General features: G+C 49.6%; 1 protein-coding gene and 1 non-coding gene across 2 annotated transcripts in view; both read right to left on the bottom strand.

Annotated features, from left to right (window-relative positions):
• The window catches only part of AGBL1 (AGBL carboxypeptidase 1), a 264,433-nt gene that overhangs the window by 180,523 nt on the left and 60,770 nt on the right, over nt 1–23,140 (bottom strand). Inside the window, exons 5-6 of the mRNA XM_070400703.1 lie at nt 21,482–21,575; nt 3,978–4,015 (exon numbers count right to left, since the gene is read on the bottom strand). Coding sequence (XP_070256804.1) covers nt 3,978–4,015; nt 21,482–21,575 — 132 coding nt within the window. The remainder of the gene's footprint in view (nt 1–3,977; nt 4,016–21,481; nt 21,576–23,140) is intronic.
• On the bottom strand, nt 5,145–5,258 carry LOC138998711 (small Cajal body-specific RNA 21). Its single transcript, XR_011469217.1, has one exon. It is a non-coding gene; the product is annotated as a small Cajal body-specific RNA 21 (non-coding RNA).

The raw sequence follows: 23,140 nt of genomic DNA, 5'->3' as shown, positions 1-23,140 counted from the left end.
GCCTGCAGACTGGGCATGTGCCCTGACCGGGGATCGAGCCATGACCTTCTGGTTCATAGGTCGACGCTCAACCACTGAGCCACGCCGCTGGGCCACGGTCTATAATTAAACATCACGCTCCGTAGTCACCAAGGGTGCTCTAACACACATTTTCTCCCCCACTCCCCACCCTCCTGCCCGCTTCCTCCAGGAAACAGTTCATGAGGCATATTATGGAAGGGGAGGAGGATGCTTGTAGATGGTGGGAAGGCCGACGGGCGTGTCAGTGCTGCCTTTGACCTTGGCCGTGAAGGTCAGGAAGATGCAGGTTATCCCAAAGGTGCGAGGGAGCTGGGGAAAGGTAACTGCAAGACTTGGGGCTGTTTATCTGAGGCAGCCCCCCCAAAAACTGCTGCTGGAAACCTCCCCTCCCCCTCCCACTCCCCCCGCCCTCCCCAAGTCCTTTCTAATCCTGCTAACCTCCCAGGGAGCACAACCAATTCCAGAGGCCCCTCCAGCCCCTGGCTCCACACACCCGCCTCCTCCCAACTCCCTTAAATAATGGCTGAGCCAATGCCTCCGAGACCGTCATCTGCTAATTTACTTCAAGACGGGCTAGCGGCTCACGCTGGGAAGCGCAGATAGTGTGGAATGGCAAATGCGGGCAAAATTAGATTAAAATAACCTCCTGATAAACAAATGACTCGCCTCCAATAAATATTGGACTAGTGTGGCCCAGATAACTAAAAGAACAGCGCCACCACCTGGCAGCGAGAGGAACTGCAAGGCCCGTACCAGTCAGCCCACCCAGCCATGGGGTCCGACAGAGGGGGTGGGGATGGGAAGCAAGGGGGATGTGTCGTATTGTTTTAGCTCACACTTTAAAAAATATTTTATGGCCCGGCCGGCGTGGCTCAGTGGTTGAGCGTCCACCTATGAAACCAGGAGGTCACAGTTGGATTCCTGGTCAGGGCACATGCCCGGGTTGCGGGCTCCATCCCCAGTAGGGGGCGTGCAGGAGGCAGCCCATCCATGATTCTCTCTCATCACTGATGTTTCCATCTCTCTCTCCCTTCCTCTTTGAAATCAATAAAAATATATTTTAAATAGAGAGAACGAGCCCTAACCGGTTTGGCTCAGTGGATAGAGCGTCGGCCTGGGGACTGAAGGGTCCCGGGTTCGATTCTGGTCAAGGGCATGTACCTTGGTTGTGGGCACATCCCCAGTAGGGAATGTGCAGGAGGCAGCTGATCGATGTTTCTCTCTCATCGATGTTTCTAACTCTCTATCCCTTTCCCTTCCTCTCTGTAAAAAAAAAAGAGAGAGAGAGAGAGAGAGAGAACAAAAAAAACTAAATGACAGATGCTCCGGCCCCCCCAAATCCTTCTAATACTTAGAAAGTATTTATTTAGCTTCCTCTCAGCTTTGGGTCTTATCTTCTTTAAGCTAAAGAACAAACAAACAGAACCAAACCCTAACCCTCCTTCATCTCTTCCAGGTACACACAGGGCTCGGGCCCCAGGGCCTGGCGGGTAAACTCCGAGGCCCACACACTGTGTGCGCGGCCTCGGCTTCCCGAGCCTCAGTCCTCTCACCTGTAAAATGGGGTGGTCACCCAGCCTCCCTCACAGACCGGATGCCGGTGCCGTGGCTGACGCCCGAGGAGCCCAATAAACAGCAGACACGGCGCTGTCACGTCCGCCCCACCCGGTGATGGATGGAGCCTGCGATTCCGCATTTGCACAAAGTCGACCGCGTCTCGTCTGCCTGCCAAGCTTCCCATTAGCTCTCTTGCATCGCTGTCTCCCTCCGCTCTCCTGTCTCCCTTCCTCGACTAACCTACTTTCCTATTCCCAGCACTCCGCCAACCCCCGCCCCCCCCCCCCCCACACACACACACACACACACGCCCCTACTTCTGCAAACTTCCAGGCGCCTCTAAAACTGCTGTGGACGGAAAGACCCACGTGCCAACCTGGCGAGCTCGGGGGAGGCCTGGGTGGCGGCCTTTGCAAACTCACAGACCTCAAGTCACCACGGAGGACGGTCTGAACTTAAAACTGTAACTGAAAGCAGTGCATGGTGGGTAGTCATGTCCCAGGCCGGTATCTTCCCTGGCAAAGGTCCATCTTTACCTTAACGGAGCCTCTTGTCTCTTTGCCTCTACGGTGACATATCCTTGGAATGTCAAAGGGATTTTCCCTTTTTTCCGGACCCCTCAAAGCACAGGCCCTTTGAAGACCCCCAGCCTTTGCACACCCACAGGCCTTTGCAGACCCCCAGCCTTTGCACACCCACAGGCCTTTGCAAATCTCCAGCCCACTTACCTATAAACTGCCTATTTGGCATAACCCTTCTGCCGACTTCCCATGCAGTCTTTGTCCTTCTACCCACTATCAACAGCTGGCTTATGGTGGGGGGCAGAGCAGATGTTTGTGGGTGCCCTGCTGCTCCCCTACGCTGCCGGCAGGACTGGAATCAACACTCACGTAGGATTCCACCCTGACTCTGCTGAATGGGCTCAATGGGTGAGAGGCAGCCGGGACCCATGGACTGTCCGGTTACAGAAGCGCTGTGTGTTGCGTGGCTTTCTCTGGGCTCAGGGCCGACAGAGATGGATGTTTTGGGGGAGGGGGGAGGTGCTTGTATTTTTATTTATTTATAAGTTTTATTAAAGTTCACTCCTTACCCACAGGCCCTGAGCTCCCTACAGAGAAACAAATATTACAATCGCAGCAGCTGGTTTCCAAGCTGCCAAATTAAAATAGATGAAGAGGTGAGGAGGGGGAGATAAAACCGCTCCGCCAGGCGGCTTCACTCCCGAGTGCAGGGCACCGTCTATCACTCCGCACACGTGGAGCCGGCTCCCAGCACCATCAGACTCGGGCCCCCCCCGACGAGAAAAACAATCCTCAAATTATTCAGACGCCATCACGACCCCGAGCTACTCTTTGAGGTGACTCGAGTAACTAAGAAGAGACCCAACCTCTTCCTATCGATTTGTTATCGGCATCTACACTGTCCGAGCAATTCTGACCCCCCGCCCCACCTGCCCAAGAACACACACCCGGATTGGGAACCAAACACAAGAATCCTGCTTATGCCTGGCCACCGGTGTGGCTCCCTGGTTGAGCGTCGACCTATGAACCAGGAGGTCTCGGTTCGATTCCCCGTCAGGGCACATGTCCTAGTTGCGGGCTCCATCCCCAGTAGGGGGCATGCAGGAGGCAGCCGATCACGTGTTCTCTCTCATCATTGATGTTTCTCTCTCTCTCTCCCTCGCTCTTCCTCTTAGAAACCAATCCTATATAATAAAAGGCTAATATGCAAATAGACCAAACGACAGAACGACCAGTGGCTATGATGCTCACTGACCACCAGGGGGCAGATGCTCAATGCAGGAGCTGGCCCCTGGTGGTCAGTGTGCTTCCACAGGGGGGAGCACTGCTCAGCCTGAAGCCGGGATCATGGCTGGTGAGCGCAGCCGGGGTGGTGGGAGCCTCTCCTGCCTCCGCAGCAGCGCTAAGGATGTCCTAGTGACGGCTTAGGTCTATGGAGAATGGGCGCAGGCTGGGCTGAGAAAACCTCCCCTCCCTGAGTGCACAAATTTCGTGCACCGGGCCTCTAGTAAAAATATGATAATTTTTTAAAAAGAATCCTGCTTCTCCCTCACTGTCAGAACCTTTTCTTCTCCAGGACAATCCCACTGGGACTGGAGTTTGTTCCAACAATCCTCATGGGCAGCTAAGAAATCTGCAGGTCCCCACAGACAATGCTCTCCCTTTAGAACCAACCGCCTTACTGGCATTACATACAGGCACACCCCAGGGGAGGGAGGTCAGCTCTCTCCGCAGCCGTGAGCTTGCGCACCCCGAAGACCCCCAGGAATGGCCCTGTTGCCCTCTAGGGGGGAAACGAGCCACCACGCAGACAGAAGGGCACCTTGCCCTGAACTCGAAGGGGGAGAGGGAGAGCCCCCTTGCAGGGGAGGTGCTTACTGGATTTCAGCAAGGCCGCCAGAACCTCCGCGGCTGCCCTGGGGAGAGAGAGAGAAAGGGGAGACGTCAGTGCTCAGACCACAGAATCCCACAGCCCACACTCGTGGCTGCCTCCTACCGGCCTCTCGATGAACCAGGGGGCAGGCATCCTGCCGACGCTACCGCCGGCCACTGCAGAGGCCAAAACGCAGAGATGGCCCTGAGCAGCCTGTCCATCTCACAGACGGGTCGCAGGAGTCCCCTCCCCCTCTTGCCTCCCACCTTCCCCCGAGGCCCCCACACGGAGCGCCTCCTTTTCCTGCGGCTCCTTCCCCACCAGGACTCTCCATTTATCCTGGAGTCCAGGGGACTCTGAAGGATGAGGGGGGGAGGGGGCACCCCGAGGCAGAGCGAGTGCAGTGAGCACTTTTTTCTTCTAAGTATATATTTTTTATTGGTTTCAGAGAGGAAGAGAGAAAGAGAGAGAGAGAGAGAGAGAGAGAGAGAGAGAGAGAAACATCAATGATGAGAGAGAATCGTGGATCAGCTGCCTCCTGCATGCCCCACACTGGGGATGGAGCCCACAACCCGGGCATGTGCCCTGGCTGGGAATCGAACCGTGACCTCCTGGTTCCTAGCTCGACGCTCAACCACTGAGCCACACCAGCCGGGCCACTTTTTGAAACATGCCCGGCCCCGGACACACTCCACTGTTTCTGAAACTCCCACAGGTTGGGAAGCGAGGCTGGTTCCTTAGGGTGGAAGATGGTTATGGGGTGATTTTCCTTCCGAACAGTTTTCGCAGTCTCTGCAGCAACGACAGGCGTGTAGACTACAAATGCCTCTGGCCCGTGTTTCAGGGACCTTTCTGTCTGCCCACCCCCACCTCCAACCCCCGCCCCCACCCCAGATTCTGAAGATTGCAGAGCAGGTCAAAGAGGCTGGATGAGCCCGGCCAGCGTGGCTCAGTGGTTGAGCTTCGACCTATGAACCAGGAGGTCAGAGCACGTGCCTGGGGTTGTGGGCTCGATCCCCAGTAGGGGGCGTGCAGGAGGCAGCCGATCCACGATTCTCTCTCATCACTGATGTTTCTAATTCTCTCTCCCTCTCCCTTCTTCTCTTCGAAATTAATAATAGATAAATAGATAGATAGATAGATAGATAGATATGTTTTTTTATTGTTTTTTTAAATGTGAGGCAAGGACAGTCTAGGTGAGTCTCCTTTCGTAACCACCTCTCCCATGGGGAAGGAAGCCCGGCCTCTCTACTCTCAGCTTGTCTGAGGGAAGGTGGGTCAGGCTAAAAATATTTTTTTTTTAAAAAAAGAAAACATTCCTCTACTTAGAGATGCAGAGATGAAGAAGAGAGACGATTTGGAAAATGTCGTAGTATCCTCCACAGAGTCTCCCAATATCCCACGTGGTCTTTGCTGACCCATAGACAAGTCCACAGTAGTTCGAAGACACCTGTAGACTGGGCTATGCCAATGTCTTATGCCAGCCAAGTAGATCGCGATGGTAATATTAGATATGCATGTTTTAATCATGTGTAAGTATTCATACGCGAGCTGCATAATGGAGAATATACTTTAATCTACTTTTCATTATTTATCGTAGTATCACTGCACGTATTATACCATTATTACGTGCCATGCACTTTTAATATAAAAGTTTGATTAAGAAGACTACTTTTTCCCCCCCTAATTTAAAGAATCCATGATTCCGCGAGGCAACACCATATGGCAGTTAATGAGAAAATTGGTGGCTATTACTCTAGGAAAATAATATAATGGAGCTAAAATGTGCTATAAAAAAAAAAACACACCTTTAAACATCAAAGCAAGAAAATGATCTCAGCTTCCCGGGTCTGAAATGTGGGTAATTTTTAAATCACTCTTGTCAAAAAAAAATAAAAAAAAAAATACACCATCGGTGACATAAACGAGGTGCTAAAGACGAAGTGGACCTGGGAAAGATAGTCTTTTTTATAATATTTTGAAATCAAGAGAGAGAGGGAGTTCATTAAAAAAAAAAACAAGAAACTTCAGTCTCCGATCCATCCATGTAATGACACCGGCTCTCTTTCTTCTCCTTTGCTTATGCGTACCGTCGCCTAAAATAAACCCAAGCCCCGGGGAGGCTTTTAAAAATAAAGACGTGAAAAAGGAAATGGTTTGACAAGCTTCCCGAAACCCTGCGTCTGGACCTTCCGGCCACCGAGTCCACAAAGGGAGACGCACGGCATTTGCATGGGAAACGGGTTTTATGGAATAATCCCTCCGCGGGAAGCCAAGCCGGGCCCCAGGGGAGGTCATCTCTGCTCCGTGATAAACACAGCCACATCCTGGCTCTTGCCAAGAGAGCGGTTCTGCAAACTCCCAAGGATGCTGGAATCGCGAGGTTTATTTGAACACCCTCACTGACAGGATTAGATGGGTTTAAAGGTCAGAGGACTTTGCTAGGGCGGGCTTCCTACATTTAATAGAGTGTTTGTTGATAAACAAAATTAGAATCTTTTTTTTTTAGTTATATTTTTATTGATTTCAGAGAGGAAGGGAGAGGGAGAGAGAAAAAAAAAAACCATCAATGATGAGAGAGAATCATGGATCGGCTGCCTCCTGCAAGCCCTCTACTGGGGATTGAGCCTGAAACCCGGGCATGTGCCCTTGACCGGGAATGGAACCTGTGACTTCCTGGTTCATAGGTCGATGCTCAACCACTGAGCTATGCTGGCAGGGCTTAAAATTAGAATTAAAGAACACAAATGATGAGAAATAATTTTCCTGGTCAACATGAGACAAATGTTTAAGACTTTCCTAGGGAGGCGATAATCTTTTATGTAGCCAAACCTTCCGCCTCTGCATTCATTAGACAGGTGTGCTGGATTCATCACTTGGAGGAGAAAACGAAATAAGTTAGCTGTTGAGTAACGTCACAATTTCCATAACACGTATCATGCACAAAAGAACCATGAGCTTGGTCCCCTAAGCAGTGGTCGGCAAACTCATTAGTCCACAGAGCCAAATATCAACAGTACCACGATTGAAATTTCTTTTGAGAGCCAAATTTTTTAAACTTAAACTATATAGGTAGGTACATTGTTATTAACTGCATTAGGGTACTCCTAAGGCTTAGGAAGAGCCACACTCAAGGGGCCAAAGAGCCGCGTGTGGCTCTCGAGCCGCAGTTTGCCGACCATGGCCCTAAAGAATGGGAAGTTAGCCCAGCCAGTGTGGCTCAGTGGTTGAGCTTCGATCTATGAACCAGGAGGTCACGGGTTGGATTCCCAGTCAGGGCACCTGCCAGGGCAGTGGGCTGGATCTCCAGTGTGGGGCGTGCAGGAGGCAGCCTGTCAATGATTCTCTCCCATCATTGATGTTTCTATCTCTCCCTCTCCCTTCCACCCTGAAATCAATAAAAAAACACATATATATATTTTTTTTTTTTATAAAACCACCAGGACAGAAACCATATCTACTTCCAATCACCACCCAGCCCCAAAGCCGGCTCAGCACCCAGCCTCGGGTACGTAGGATGGAAGAATGAAGCCGTCAGTGAAGGCGACATTTAAAGACGCTCGTAGATCAAGCGGGGAAGTGAATCACTCATGCTTAGTGACTATAATAAAGAATAAATTTATTCCCACCGTAAAATAACGTCTACACGTGGAAGGGAATATGTCAAAGGCAGTGTATTTGTATCAGGTTCGGCAGAAAGGCCTAAGTGACAAATTACAGAAACACAGACAGCGTTCTTTATATACGTCTATTGCCTAGGGCCCTGCGGGCTTTTTTCTTTCGAGCCTTATTTTGACGGGGTGGGAACCGTGATGAAAAACAAAATCTCATCCACCCAACAACGCACTATCCGATGAACTCATTCCAGCCTTTGCCAGCAACTCTCATCAGAATGAATATTCATTAAATACTGCGTGGGCGAGCACGTATCCCCATCAAACAAAATTCAGGAAGGCAACATTTGGGTTCTCCAAACACCGGGGGGAAAAAAGAAGATAATAAACTGAATTTCCTAAAAAGCTTATTTTCTTTGTGTTCCTCTATAACTATGCAGTCATCTCATGATAACACTATACCTTAAGAGATATACCTTAATATCTTAAGAGATGGACGCCAGCCCGGCTGGTGTTGCTCAGGGGTTGAGCGTCGACCTATAAACCAGGAGGTCACGGTTTGATTCTCGGTCAGGGCACATGCCCGGGGTTCTGGGCTCCATCCCCAGTAGGGGGCGTGCAGGAGGCAGCCCATCCATGATTCTCTCTCATCACTGATGTTTCTATCTCTCTCTCTCCATCTCCCTTCCTCTCTGAAATTAGTACAAATATACTGTATATTTGTATATATGTGTGTATATATGTGTGTATATACCCGAGAGAGAGAGAGCGAGAGAGAGAGAGAGGAGAGAGAGAATAAAAAAAGAAATAGCCCTAACTGGTTTGGCTCAGTGAATAGAGCGTCGGCCTGCGGACTCAAGTGTCCCAGGTTCGATTCCGGTCAAGGGCATGTACCTTGGTTGCGGGCACACACCCAGTAGTGGGTGTGCAGGAGGCAGCTGATCGATGTTTCTCTCTCATCGATGTCTCTAACTCTCTATCCCTCTCCCTTCCTCTCTGTAAAAAAATCAATAAAATATATTTCTTTTAAAAAAGAAAAAGAAATAGATGCCAGTGTGTGGGTGAGGCCATTGGAAGCTGTCATACCCGAGGCTACCAACAGAGGGCGGTGGGCTGCCCCTGTGCTCAGGGTGAGTGGGCTGTGGCCATCTGGAACTGCCTTCTCCTTTCCCTGCCTCGCAGGCTCTTCATCTTGTTTCCGAAACACTGCTCTCCCCCACTGCTGCCGCCTGCCCGTTGCCCACACTCCCTCCTAGCCTTTACGCTTATAACTCTGCCGCTGCATTATTGCACTTCATAACGGCGCCCTGTAATTGGGGGGCCTATTGGCACCTGGGGAGGGAGTCGTCTGGCCGGGACCTGCGCCATGAAATGGGACTGTGTTAGGTGTGACGGTGATGACTGTGCTTAGGGTGAGCCATTTCCACAGACAGATCGCCCGGGCCTCGGGGAACACGGCGGCCGGGGGCTGCCTCTCTCCACTCCCGAGCCCTCCCTGGCTCGAGTAAAACCGTCCACCGCACATGTTTTATTTATTTATTCGAGTCGTTGAATCGTTGCTGCTTTTAGATATTGAGCGGAGGAAGGCCATCGTACGGCAGCGCGGTGTGGGGAACGGACTTGGACAGTCTGAGCGGGAGAACGGAATCTCACTTCAGCTCCCACCTGCTGCTTGTGCACATTTCGGGAAATCCCCCCTTTCAGACCCAAAGTCTCCATCTATCGCGTCAACGTATCGGAAGGGGTGCCTCCTACTTTCCCTTCTGCATAAAACACTTAAAGATTCTAGGGAAATTAAAGGACTACTGCGGCCCTGGCCGGTGTGGCTCCGTGGATAAGAGCATCAGCCCTCGGACTGAAGGGTCCTGGGTTTGGTTCCGGTCAAGGGCACGTACCTCGGTTGCGGGCTGGATCCCTGACCCTGGTCGGGCCACGTGCGGGAGGCAACCAATCCATGTGTCTCTCTCACATGGATGTTTCTCCCTCTCTCTCTATCTCTTCCCCATCCTTCCACCCTCTAAGAATCCATGGGGAAATAGCCTTGGATGAGGATTAACAACAACAACATAACGGCGCCCTGTAATTGGGGGGCCTTCCTGGTAACTCCGTAAGGCATCTGGGGAGGGAGTCGTCTGGCCGGAACCTAACAAAGAAAAATAAATCTCCTGCCATTCACAGAGTATAAAATTGTTTTACCCTTTCAAACGTAGTGGAGGAGTATTAAAATAGCCAAACTGGGAGACAGGAATGAGAATATCCCAGTACCACCCATCTCAAAATTTACCCTTATTAATAGCCAGCTGGGGGTCAAGCCCACAACCAGGCAATGTGCCCTGACCGGGAGCCAATCTGTGACCTCCTGGTTCATAGGTCAATGCTCAACCCACTGAGCCACGCCGGCCGGGCACTGGACTCCCTCTTCGCTGTAGATTGCATGTGGAAATCTATCGCCCATTTTATGGTCATCTTTGTTAATGGTGTGGAGTAGAAGCTGAAATTCATCTTGGGATATCCAGTTTTTCAATGGCCATATCTTGAACAGACTGTTTTTTTTCTCCATGGAATTTGCCTGTGCCAATAATCCATTGTCCCTACATGGGTGAGTTTATTTCTCACCTGTCTCTTCTCTTTTATTAATCTATTTGTCAGTCTTGACATCAGTATCACACTGTCTTGATTACTGTAGCTTTATCATAAATCTTGAAATATGGTATTGTTAGTCCTCCAATTTCCCCACCCCCAAAAAACTGCATTTGCTAGTCTAGGTCTTTTGCATTTCCATATGAATTTTAGAATCAATCTGTCGATTTCTACCAAAAAAAAAAAATCCCCACAACTTTGACTGGAAAATGCATTCAATAGATAAATCAATTTAAGGAAAACTGAAATCTTAACAATATCATGTCTTCTGAGCTATGAGCTCTATCTACTTCTCCAGGTCTTCATAAATATGTTTCAGCAATGTTTTGTAGTTTGCGGTATTTGCATATACAGATCTTTTGCATATTTTGTCAGATTTATCCCTATTTCAGAACTGTTGACGCCATTATAAATTGTATTTTGAAAAACATATTTTTGAATGGTTTGTGGCCCGATGTAGAAATAAAACTTATTTTCGTCTGTCGATTTTGCATCCTGGGACTTCGGTGAATACAATGAATACCTAGTTCTTGTAGCTTTTGTCTGTGTGTGGATTCCATCAGAATGTCTCCGTAGACAATCGTATCAGCTGCAAATAAAGTCTGGCTTTTTCCTGACCCACCGGAATGTCTCCTGCCTTCTTGCCTATTTGCCCTGACTACCGTCTCCAAGACAAGCTTGAACAGAAGTAGCAGGAGTGAGCATTCTGCCTTTCAGCATGAAATGTGATGTTACCTGATGGTTTTCACGGGGATGATCTAGGGAGGAAGTCTCTAGCCCTCATTTGTTGAATTTTATCAGGAAATGATACTGAATTTTTGTCAAAAAGCTTTTCCTGTGTCTACTGAGATAATCCATATGTTGGGGTGGGGTTTTTTTTCTTAGTTTTTTATATATATAATAAATTATATGCAATGATTTCTGCATGTTAAACTAATCGTGCGTTCCTGCGATAAGTCCCAATTGGTCTTGATATGAATTTTCTAAAATTGGGTTGAAGATATTCGCATCTCCGTAAGAGATGTTAGCTGGTAGTGTTCACTTTTTTGTTTAGTCTGTTATCAGGGTAAGAAGTTAGTATTTCCTCTTCTTTCATTTTCTGAAACACTTCGTATGGACTTGTTAATATTTATTCTTTTAAAAATATATTTTTTTTTTATTGAGTTCGGAGAGGGAGGGAGAGGGAGAGAGAGATAGAAACACCAATGATGAGAGAGAATCATGGATCGGCTGGCTCCTGCACGCCCCCTACCGGGAATCAGACCATGATCTTCTGGTTCATAGGTTGACGCTCAACCATTGAGCCATGCCAGCTGGGCAACTAATATTTATTCTTTAAATGTTTGGTCCAGATCACCACGGAAGCCATCTGAACCTGGACTTTTCTCTGTGGGGGATGATTTTCACTATGTATTCAATTAATACATGTAGGGCTATTCTGGTTATCAATTTATTCTTTTTTTAAAAAATATATATTTTATTGATTTTTTTACAGAGAGGAAGGTAGAGGGATAGAGAGTTGGAAACATCAGATGAGAGAGAAACATCGATCAGCTGCCTCCTGCATACCCCGCACTGGGGATGTGCCCGCAACCAAGGTACATGCCCTTGACTGGAATCAAACCTGGGACCTTTCAGTCCACAGGCCGACGCTCTATCCACTGAGCCAACCCGGTTAGGGCATCAGTTTATTCTTGAATGAGCTTTGGTCGTTTATGTCTGTCAAGGAATTTTTTCCCACTTCATCTAAGTTGTCAAACTTATTGGCATAAAGTTGTTTGTAATATTCTCTTATTATCCTTTTCATATCTGTGGCGCTTGTAGCAATTCTCTCTCTCATTTCTCATCCTGATCATTTGTGTCATTTTTCCTAATCAGCCTGGATAGGGATTTTATCAATTTTATTGATCTCAAAGAATCAGCTTTTGATTAAACTAATTTTTCTCCATTGTTTTTCTTTCACTGTTTCACTGATTACTGTCCTAATTTTTCTTATTTCCTTTCACTTACTTTGGTGTGTTTTTTAAGAAATATATATTTTTACTAATTTCAGAGAGGAAGGGAAAGGGAGAGCTAGAAACATTGATCATGAGAGAGAACTATTGATTGACTGCCTCCTGCACGCCCCCTCACTGGGGACAGAGCCCGCAATCTGGTCATGTGCCCTTGACCGGAATCGAACCTGGGACCCTTCAGTTCCCAAGCTGACGTTCTACTCACTGAGCCAAACTGGCTAGGGCTACTTTAGGTTTTGATCTTCTTTTTTCAAATATGAAATTCGAGAGCATTCATTAGCTATCTTCCCGCCTTCCTTCTAACATCTAGTTTACAACTATAGTTTATAAACTGCCCCCAAGTCTGTGGCACCCCAGAGGTTTTAATACACTGTGTTTCATTTTCATTCGTCCCAAAATGTTTTCTATTTTCTCTTTTGATTTCGTCCTCAGCGCATGGTTTCTTTGGAAGTGTGTTCCTTCGTTTCCAAAATGTGGGGGATCTTCACGAGATCCGTCTCTTACCGACCTCTAATTTAATTTCGTTGTAGTCAGAGAACAGACTTTATGTCACCTTAATGCTTATAAATTTACTTTAACTGGTTTCATGGCCTATGATATTGTCTGCCTCTGTGAATATTTCATGCGCACTTGAGGAGAATGTAGAGTCTGCGGCTTCTCTCTACTTATTCTATCAATTATTGAGAGGGGATTAAAATCTTCAACCCCAATCCGAAGGTATCTCCCTCTTCCCTAGGTTATATCAGCTTTACTTTATTTTGAATCTCTGTTATCAGGTACCTAACCTGGAATCCCATACTTTTTTAAAAAAATATGTTTTTATAGATTTCAGAGAGAGGAAGGGTGAGGGAGAGAGAGAAAAAAAAAACATCAATGATGAGAAAGAATCAAGGATCGGCTGCCTCCTGCACACCCCCTACTGGGGATTGAGTCCAAAACCAGGGCATGTGCCCCACCAGGGATCGAACCTGCAGCCCAGGGATGTGCCCTGACTGGGAATCGAACCCACAACCTTTGGGCATAAGGGATGACGCTCCAACCAACTGAGCCACCGGGCCAGGGCTCCTGGCTGCCGTTAAGATGTGGTTCTTCACCCCTGGTTTTGAGCAATGGGTTGATGATTTGTCTAAGAGTCACAGTCTTCATGTTTCTTGTGGTTTATTGGGCTCCTTGGATCACTGCCTTTACAATTTGCATCATATTTAGGATATTGAAGCCATTATTTCTTCGTCTCTGTTTTCTGTCCCCGCCCCTCTCTCTTCTCACCAGGAACCCTGATTACTTAAATATCATCAGGCGGCTTGAATTTTGTCCCATGATTCATTGCTGCTCTTCTCCTGTCTTTTTTTTTTTTTTTCTCTTTCTCTCTCTCTTTTTCCTTAATTTTCTTTTTTCTCTGTGCTTCATTTTGGAAACTTTCTGTTGCTGTGTCTTCGAGCTGCCCCATCTTCTCTTCTGCCACATCTAATTTGCCTTCATCCAATCCTTTGCCTTGACACCGCCGACGTCCAATTTGGGTCCTTTTTAATATCTTCCGTTTCTTAAACGTTGACCCTACGGAATAGAGTTAGGATAACTTTTTTCATATTTTTGCCTGGTCACTGTAACATCTGTTCCAGTTCTGGGTTGTTTCCGATTCAGTGATTTATCTCCTCATGCTGGGCAGCATTTTCCTGTTTCTCTGCCTGCCTGATCATTTTGTACTGGGTTCTTAGATAGCGTGACTTTCGACCTGGTTGAGTGCTCCGTAGTTTTGTCTTCCTATAAATATTCTGAAGCTCAATTCTGGGAGGCAGTTACATTTCTTGGAAACAGGTTCATCCTTCCAGGTCTTGCTTTTTTTTTTTTTTAATGTTTTTATTGATTTCAGAGAGGGAGGGAGAGGGAGAGAGAGGGAGAGAGAAACATCAACGATGAGAGAGAATCATTTATCGGCTGCCTCCTGCACGCCCTCTACAGGGGATCTAGCCTGCAACCCGGGCATGTGCCCTGACCGGGAATCAATCCGTGACCTCCTGGTTCATAAGTCGATGCTCAACCACTGAGCCACACCAGCTGAATGTTTTGTGTTATTTTTACCTGTAGCTCAAAAAATTTTTTTTTTCAGGTGGGAAGATAAATCTGACCTCCCTTCTAAGCAGAAGTGGTGTGTATATTTTTATATAGTTGAGATCACACTGAATTTTTAACCTTACTTTTTCTATTCACTATTTAATCGTAAGCTATTACCCCTGGCAAGCATCATCCCTAATCTATTTTTGTGTGTTGCGACATAATATTACTAGTATAATGTATAGATATATCACTTTTACTCTACACTCCCTGTTATCGAATTTTTCCCCAGTTATAACATTTCCAATTATAAATAAAACTACGATTGGAATATTTTTGTGCATAAATCTTCATCCACCTTTTCTCAACGATTCTTTTAGACAGATTTCAAGAAGTGGCAAAATTGGGTTAAGGAACAAGAAGTTTTTTGTGTTTTTTTTTAAATCTTGATGTACATCATCTCATTGCTTTCATGAAGGATTTATCCATCTACAATCTTAGCAGCATATGTGAGTGCACATTTTATTGAATCCTCACCAACAATAAATATCTCCATTTTTCAAAATCTTTGCAAGTCTGATTTGCGAAACTGGCGTCTTGATCTAAATTGTGTTCCTCTGACTGTGGGCAAATTGAATATTTTTATGAGTGTATCATTTTCCCTGTGTCCTATTCGGGAATCATACCTTCCTGCTCCTTTGTTGTCTGCGAAGGTAGAATGCTCCAGATCAGCTGTGGGACCTCCTGCCCTTGCTCCTCTGCCATGCACGCCAGCCATGGAGACGCCCACTACGTTTCATGCCCTCTTTGTTTTATATTTGTTTCTGCCTCTGCCTGAAAGGTCCCCCTTTATTTATTGTGTGTGTGTGTGTGTGTGTGTGTGTGTGTGCGTGTGTTGTTTTTATTGATTTGAGAGAGAGGAAGGAAGAAGGAAGGGGAGAAGTGGAGATAGAAACATCCATGATGAGAGAGAATCATGGAGCGGCTGCCTCCTGCGCGCCCCCTACTGGGGATCAAGCGCATAACCCGGGCATGTGCCCTGAACGGGAATCGAACCGTGACCTCCGGGTTCGTGGGTCGATGCTCAACCACTGAGCCACGCCGGCCGGGCTCAAACAGCGTCTGGAAATGAGGACAGGCTCTGGCGGGGTTTGACCTCTATTGGCTTCAGTGACCTCCTCTTCGGATGAAGAATCTGGACCACCCGATCCCCGCGTGAACTGCCAACTTCAGACCCTATGGCTCAAGTTATCTCGGCCTGGCCCTAATCCAGGAGAGATCGCTGGCTGCCCAGGCAGATGAAACGGACTGAAGCCAGCCAGGCCTCCTTGCCAAGGTCTAATACATGTAGGAAACTATTCATTCCACCGCTGGCCGCAAGCGTGGAGTCAGGTGGCGAACGCACTCATCACTGTCAGTAAGCTGAGCCCGTGCGGTGCACCCTCCCGACATCAGCACTTGGGAGGAGGCTGGGCCGGAATGTTTTTGTTCCTGCTCCAAGGCGTTTGCATCCAAGGGATCCGGGGCGCGAGGAATCTGAACCCCCCGGCGTGAGCCCGGGCCCCGGAGCCCACGGAGTCCCATTACACTGAACAGAGAGGAGTGGAGTCACGGCGCCGAGCACGGGGGTGAGCCGGGAACATGAACGCCCAGGGAGACATTTGGGTCGCTGCTTTGAGAAAACATGGGCGTCTTTGTCTCCGTGGCAACGCAGCTGAGTCCTTCCGTCGCCCGTGATGGCAGGGAACCCGTTCACTTTGGTTGAGGGTCTCTGTTCATCTCTCAGCGACTAGGAGCAGAGCAGGGAGCAGGGAGCAGGGAGCAGGGAGGGTGGGATGGTCGGAGCAAGCCCCGAAGGCCTCGCCTGGGGAGAGCATTGCGATTTGGAGGGGAGGGAGAGCGGGCGCAGGACATTGCTTGTGGCTCATGAACAGCTGCACGTGGGCAAAGCTCAGGCGCCAGCCTTGCCCGGCACCGGACTGTGTAAGGAGGAGGTCACCTAACACTGTTCTGAGCCGTTGGGACAGACAACAGGAGACCAAGCTGAAGAACTTGCTGATACCCGGGACCCAACCCGCCCATCTCCTCCTGCTGCCAAGGTGGTTCGACCCCGTGGGTGGAGCTCACAGACTCCAACTTCATAGCCCCATGGCAACCCAGGCCCCCGGAACCCCTGAGTCACAACAGCATAAATCCCGGCCCGAGTGCCCGGCTGGCACGGCCCCGTGGTTGAGCGTCAACCTATGAACCAGGAGGTTCAATTCCAGATCAGGGCACATGCCCAGGTTGTGGGCTCAATCCCCAGTAGGGGGCGTGCAGGAGGCAGCCGATCCATGCTTCTCTCTCATTGATGTTTCTCTCTCTCTCCCCCTCCCTTCCTCTCTGAAATCAATAAAAGTATATTGAAGAAGAAGAAGAAGGAGGAGGAAAAGTAGAAGAAGAGGAGGAGGAGGAGGAGGGGGAGGAGGAGGAGGAGGAAGTCAATAAGGATGGAATGGAGACAGGGACCCGTTCTTGATTGCCTTGAAGTCAAGGAAGGGCGGTAGTCAAAGGGGATGATCATGCGGAAGCCTGTGCCAGCCAACGCGAGTATCTGAGAGCAAGGCCACCGTGCCAGCCCGGTGGGTGTCTGGGGTGTGAGGGAGGCCTGGGCCAGCCGCCTCCCCTGGGAGCGAGCGCTGGCCCCCGGCCACCCGGGGTTCACCCAGTGACATGGCTCCGCGTGCCCCTTCTCCCTGGAAGGTGCATGTGCGCGGTGCGGGCCTCTGTCATAAATCTCGCCCTGAGTACCATGTGGACACAGGGCTTCGGCGGGGGACAGCTGCGCGGCTAATTTTAGGTCTGATTAGGGAAGTGGGGCAGGCTTAATCTCCAGGGCAGGGAGGAAACAGTGACACGCCACTGGGCATCTGTTCCCACGAAGCGTCCCAGAATAGCTCTCCCCTGGCCACCGGCGCTGGGAGGATGGGACTCAGGAGGGCTATTCGCGTCCCCTGACATGGTACTTCATCCCCTTCCCACCCACCGGTCCGGGCACCCAAGGGGAGCCCCGGAGAACTCACTGGGTGCATCTTAGTGACCCTCAGGAGATGAGTCCATGGGAGAAGGGGAGCCCCAGCCCTAACATCCCATCTCCACATTCCCCTCGGGCTCTGTTGGAAGCAGTCGGCCAAGGAGCCAACGGAATTTGTACGAATAAATGAACGGTATTTTACGCACATCAACGCTTACAACATCCTTACACCGTCTTTCTTTTTTTAAAAAAATATATATTTGTATTGATTTCAGAGAGGAAGGGAGAGGGAGGGAGAGATAGAAACATCAATAATGAGAGAGAATTATGGGTCACCTGCCTCTTGCACGCTCCCCACTGGGGATTGAGCACACAACCCGGGCCTGTGCCCTGAGCGGGAATCAAACCGTGACCTCCTGGTTCCTAGGTTGATGCTCAACCACTGAGCCACACTGGCCAGGCTTACACCTTACTGCTTAGTGCCCACAACCAACCTAGGACTTGCTAGTCATACTTTGAGGACCACCTAGCAAGAGGGCTATCATACAAATCTTCTGGTTTCAACACTTCTCGGTTCTTATCTTGGGGTGGAAAACAAGAAAATTCAAAGGCAGAGGGCAAAGAAGGAACTCTTATCCTTTGAGACACATGGAGGGACCTGGAGAGTATCATGCTGAGTGAAATAAGCCAGTCCGAGACAGACAAGTCTCACATGATCTCACTCCTATGTGGAGTCTAATGAACAAAATAAACTGATGAACAAAATACTGGTAGATCCAGGCACGCAGACCTATGGAACAGACTGAGGAATCTCAGAGGGAAGGTGGCAGTGGGTGGGTGGGTGGGTGGGTGGGTGGAAGAGGTCAACCAGAGAACCTGTATGCACATGTGCATAACCCGGGGACACAGACAATAGTGTGGTGAAGGCCTGAGGTGGGGGGAGGGAAGAGGTGGGCTCGAAGGGGTCAATGGCGGGAGGCGGGGGAAGGGGACATGTGTAATACTTACAACGATAAAGATTTTTTAAAAAAAGGCAGAGGGCACACATTGATTTACCCTCTGAGAGGAAAGAGCCATTCCATTGAGCAGAAAGACTCCCCCGTCATTAAGCACATCATTCCATGAGTACGAGCCATGTAGACGGTACCCCAAATTCAAACAAACTTAACAGCGTATGACTGTCTTCCATATGGTGGTTTAGGAATAAAACGCTGGAAACGGGCTGCGAAAGACACCCCGGCGGTGGTATAAGAGCGAAGGCTCGCGTCTCAGACAGGGTTTAAGACCCCAGCACTTTCTGCTTAAATCCCAGCGCGTTACTTAACCTCTTTCCGCTTCCGTTTCTTCATTCCCGGTGAATGTGGGGACAGCCATGGCACCTGCTGCTCTCACAGGGTGGGAACTCAAAGGAGAGGATGCCTGCCGAGAGCTCAGCACGGGGCCGGGCACAGGAGGAAGGTCACAGCCGAGCCGGCTCCAAGGTATTGGGCCGTGAGAAGTCTCCGTTCCATGGAGGTTTGGTTTTAATTTGTCATATGGCTCCTGATGGGGAACCTACCTCCGCCCCAACTGTAGGCCACCGCTGATCCGTTCTCTGTCACTGTAAACTAACTTTGCCAGCTCCGGGACCTCACATGAACAGAATCATAAAATATAGGTGCTGCCCGGTCAGCATGGCTCACTGGTTGAGCATCGATCTGAGAACCAGGAGGTCACGGTTCAATTCCCGGTCGGGGCACATGCCCAGGTGGTGGGCTCCATCCCCACTAGGGGGCGTGCAGGAGGCAGCCGGTCCATGATTCTCTCTCATCATGGATGTTTCTCTCTTTCTCTCCTTTCTCCCTTCCTCTCTCTGAAAGCAATAAAACTAAATAAATGCATAAAATCTTTAAAAACCAGACATATGCAAATCATTCGTATCCACATGGACACAGATGGAAATAAAAGTCACGGAAGTTCACCGCCGGTTGATGCTGTGACCGAGTTTGTGACTCTGAAGTTTTGTTCAATGACCATGACTTGGTGGAATTCTGTGGAAACTCACTTTGCAAGACATTTGCACTTTCGAGGGGAGGGATCTGCAGTGAGGTTCAGAGAACAATGACTCCCAACAAAAGACAGCCTCCAGACACAAGCAGTCCCCCGGCCAAACCAGCGTCAGAACGGGGCATACCACCTACCCGTCTCGGATGTTCCGAATGTGTGTGGGCGTGACGAAGGCTCTGAGAATTCTCACGGTGAAGAAACCGTCCACCCTTCGTTTCACCCAGTACTTCTCAATACAGTGGGGCCTTGACTTACCAGTGTCCCGACTAACGAGTTTTTTGAGATACCAGCTGTCTCTCGGCCGATTTTTTGCATTGAGTTGATAGAGTAATTTGAGTTAACGAGCTCCTTAACCAGCTCGGTCTCAGAACGAATTAAACTCGTAAGCCAAGGCCCCACTGTACATTTGATGAGGAATTTGTTTTTTTGGGGTGTTTTTGTTTTCTTGATAATCCTCACCCAATGATATTTTTCCATTGAATTTTAGAGAGAGGGAAAGACAGAGCCCTGGCCGGCTTGGCTCAGTGGATAGAGCGTCGGCCTGCAGACCGAAGGGTCCCAGGTTCGATTCCGGCCAAGGGCACATGCCGGGGTTGCGGGCTCGGTCCCGAGTGGGGGGCGCGCTGGAGGCAGCCGATCAATGATTCTCTCTCATCATTGATGTTTCTATCTCTCTCTCCTTCTTCCCTCCTCTCTGAAACCAATAAAGAAATATTTTTTTTTTTAAAAAAAGACAGAGAGAAACATCAATGTGAGAGAAACTCATCAATTGGTTGCTTCCTATACACACCCTGAACAGGGCCCGGGGCTGGGGAGGAGCCTGCAACCGAGGTACGTGCCCTTGACCAGAATCGAACCCGGGACCCTTTGGTCCACAGGCTGACGCTCTATCCACTGAGCCACACCGGCTAGGGCTTGGGTTTTGTGTTCTGTTCTGAGATATGACTGTATTTCACTGTAGGAAATGCCAGTGCCGAGAGCTGCCGGTGACAATGGATGATAATGGTCTCGCTGTGGTGACCCCAGGAGACAAGTATCGGGTGGGAACACGGGCCCGAGATGGATGCTGGGCTGCGGAGCGGATCGTGGCCGGGCACGGAAGGGCTGCATTGCCAAAGGACCCCATGGATCTTGGGAATTGCCTGGGCCTTTTCTAATATTCTTTCAAGGTCCTCGCTGAGTCACGGCCGTGAATGATGGAGCGTGATGGCTCCAAATATCCCTAACGCCTTCATGTCTGACCGTCTCCCTTTTTAAGCTGCTGATTCACTCCCCTCCGGCGCGCAGGGCCAGACAGAATGGCAGAGTGTCATTTTCCGATCGTAAAAAAAAAAAAAAAATCTGAAAACCAGCCCACAGCCATGATGGACGACTCGGAGGCACAGATTTCCTATCGGAAAGTTACCTGGCTGACTCCTCAGAGAGCCCCGGGAACGGCACCTTTCCCTGCCGTTTGCGGACTGTCTTTTAAGGATTATACTCACCACCGTAGAGTTGCCTGCGAGTGAAGAGAAGACCTAAAGCCCGGCTGGTGTGGCTCAGTGGTTGAGCATCAACCTAGGAATCACGGTTCGATTCCCGGTCAGGGCACATGCACGGGTTGCGGGCTCGATCCCCAGTGTGGGGCGTGCAGGAGGCAGCCGATCCATGATTCTCTCTCATCATTGATTGTTTCTATCTCTCTCTCCCTCTCCCTTCCTCTCTGAAATCAATAAAAATATATTTAAACAATAAACAAATAAATAATACAAAGAACAACGGAAGTCTTCGGGCAGAAGAAATCGGCTTTGAAGTCGGAGAGACCTGGGTACAAACCCCAACTCTGCCTTTCGCAGCGTTGAGACTGCAGCTACAGCTCTTGGCACATTTTCACTTCCTCGTGTGAAAATGAGGATCATAATATACCCACTCAGGGTTGTTGTGAGGGTTAGAGGAGATGACATATCCTGTGTGTGGGAGTGGGGGGGGGGGGGGTGGCAACTTGTGACAAAGTCAAGTCATTGTACCGTATCCACAACGGGGGAACCCCTCACTCGGCAGAGCCGGAAGCACCATGAGAAGGTACATGAGGCCATCGCTGTCCCTGCTTCTATTCCAGACAAACAAGTCCTAACCAAAGCCCTCGGTACCTGATGATCCGGGTACGCTTCCTGGTGTACAGGGGGATGACCTTGAATAGCAGTTCCATGGCTCCATTGATTCCCAGCATGGCTCCCGTGGTGACTGCAAAAGACAAAGGTGCAGTTGGTATTGAACTGTAAGAACCAAGCATTGGCCCCGCCGGCCGGCGTGGCTCCGTGGTTGAGCGTCTACCGATAAACCAGGAGGTCAGGGTTCGATTCCCCATCAGGGCACATGCCCGGGTTGCAGACTCCATCCCTAGTAGGGGGCCTGCAGGAGGCAGCCGATCAATGATTCTCTCTCATCATGGATGTTTCTATCTCTCTCTCCCCCTCCCTTCCTCTCTGAAATCAATAAAAAAGGTATTAAAAACACACACACACACACACATACAAATAAAAAAAGCAATCTCCTGGCACATAAGTCCGCAAAAGGCTAGGATTAAGTAGAGCTGAGGAGGAGAGGGTGCTGAGAGCATAAATTCTAACATGGAAGACGGGAGATTTGGGAGAGCATAACAGTAAGAAATCTTCAACCGACTTCTTCCCAACTGGAGCCTGGCCCAAGGTCAGATCTCTGACGGCTCTATAAATATCCCTCCCCCTCGTCCCCCCGCCACACACCCCGTCCAGCTCAGCGCTGCCAAAGGGCTCTCTGGCTGCCACCAGCCCTTCTGGTCCCAGCCCATTCCTTCTGCAGGGAGGAGCTGGTGAGAAAGCTGCCGGAACAAGCAACCGCGGCGAGCCATTCACCGAAGAGAGAGCAAAACATGGGCGTGTGAACTCTGCTTGCCCGCCTTCGGAGAAGGCAACACGTAGAGCCTGGTCAGATCATTTTTAAAGTGGTTTATGACGCCGTTTGTGGGTACAGGGCATGCAGTCTTAAAACAGGAGGCAAGAGGCCACCTCCCCACACCCACTAGCGAATCCCAGCAGTTTTCAGAGCTCCCTGCTGAAGGAAGTCTTATATGTAAGCATGAGATGTTTCCAACGGTCACTGGCAAGGTGCACATGGGGGTGGCACACCTTCTGGCTACTCCTCCGTGAGAGCTCTCCTCTAACCAAAGCTTCATCTCTTTGTTTCCCTTTTCCTTTATTAGAGACTAGAGGCCTCGTACACAAAATCCGTGCACAGGGTAAGGGGGAGGGAGAGGAGGAGGGGGAGGGGAGGGGGGGCTGCCTGCCAGGCCTGCACCCTCTCCAATCTGGGATCCCTCTCCCAATCCGGGTCTACTGGCTCCTAACCACTCTGCCTGCCTGATCTCCCCTAACTGCTCTCCCCTGCCAGCCTGATCGCCCCTAAGTGCTCCCCTGCTGGCCTGATCGCCCCTAACCACCTCTGCCTCGGCCCCCACCACCGTGGCTTTGTCCGGAAGAACGACCGGAAGATGTCCAGTCGACCCAGTCTAATTAGCATATTACCCTTTTATCAGTATAGATGGGTGTGCACAGTTCCTATCAGCCCTTCCCAAATAATCTCTGATTCTCTGCTCAACAAATATGAGTGTGCCCGGCTGGCCGGCATGGCTCAGGGGTTGAACCTCGACCTATGAGCCAGGAGGTCACAGTTCGATTCCCATCAAGGGCAATGGAGAGACACAGGCATTGGTTGCCTCCCGTACAAACGCCCGACCATGGCCAGGATCGAACCTGCAACCCAGGTGCGTG

Source organism: Myotis yumanensis, unplaced genomic scaffold, assembly GCF_028538775.1.
Source record: "Myotis yumanensis isolate MYYU_CA2020_CCGP unplaced genomic scaffold, mMyoYum1.0.hap1 SCAF_20, whole genome shotgun sequence".
Taxonomy (NCBI): Eukaryota; Metazoa; Chordata; class Mammalia; order Chiroptera; family Vespertilionidae; genus Myotis; species Myotis yumanensis.
Note: the sequence above shows the minus strand (reverse complement) of the source record. Positions and strands in the feature narration are given on the sequence as shown.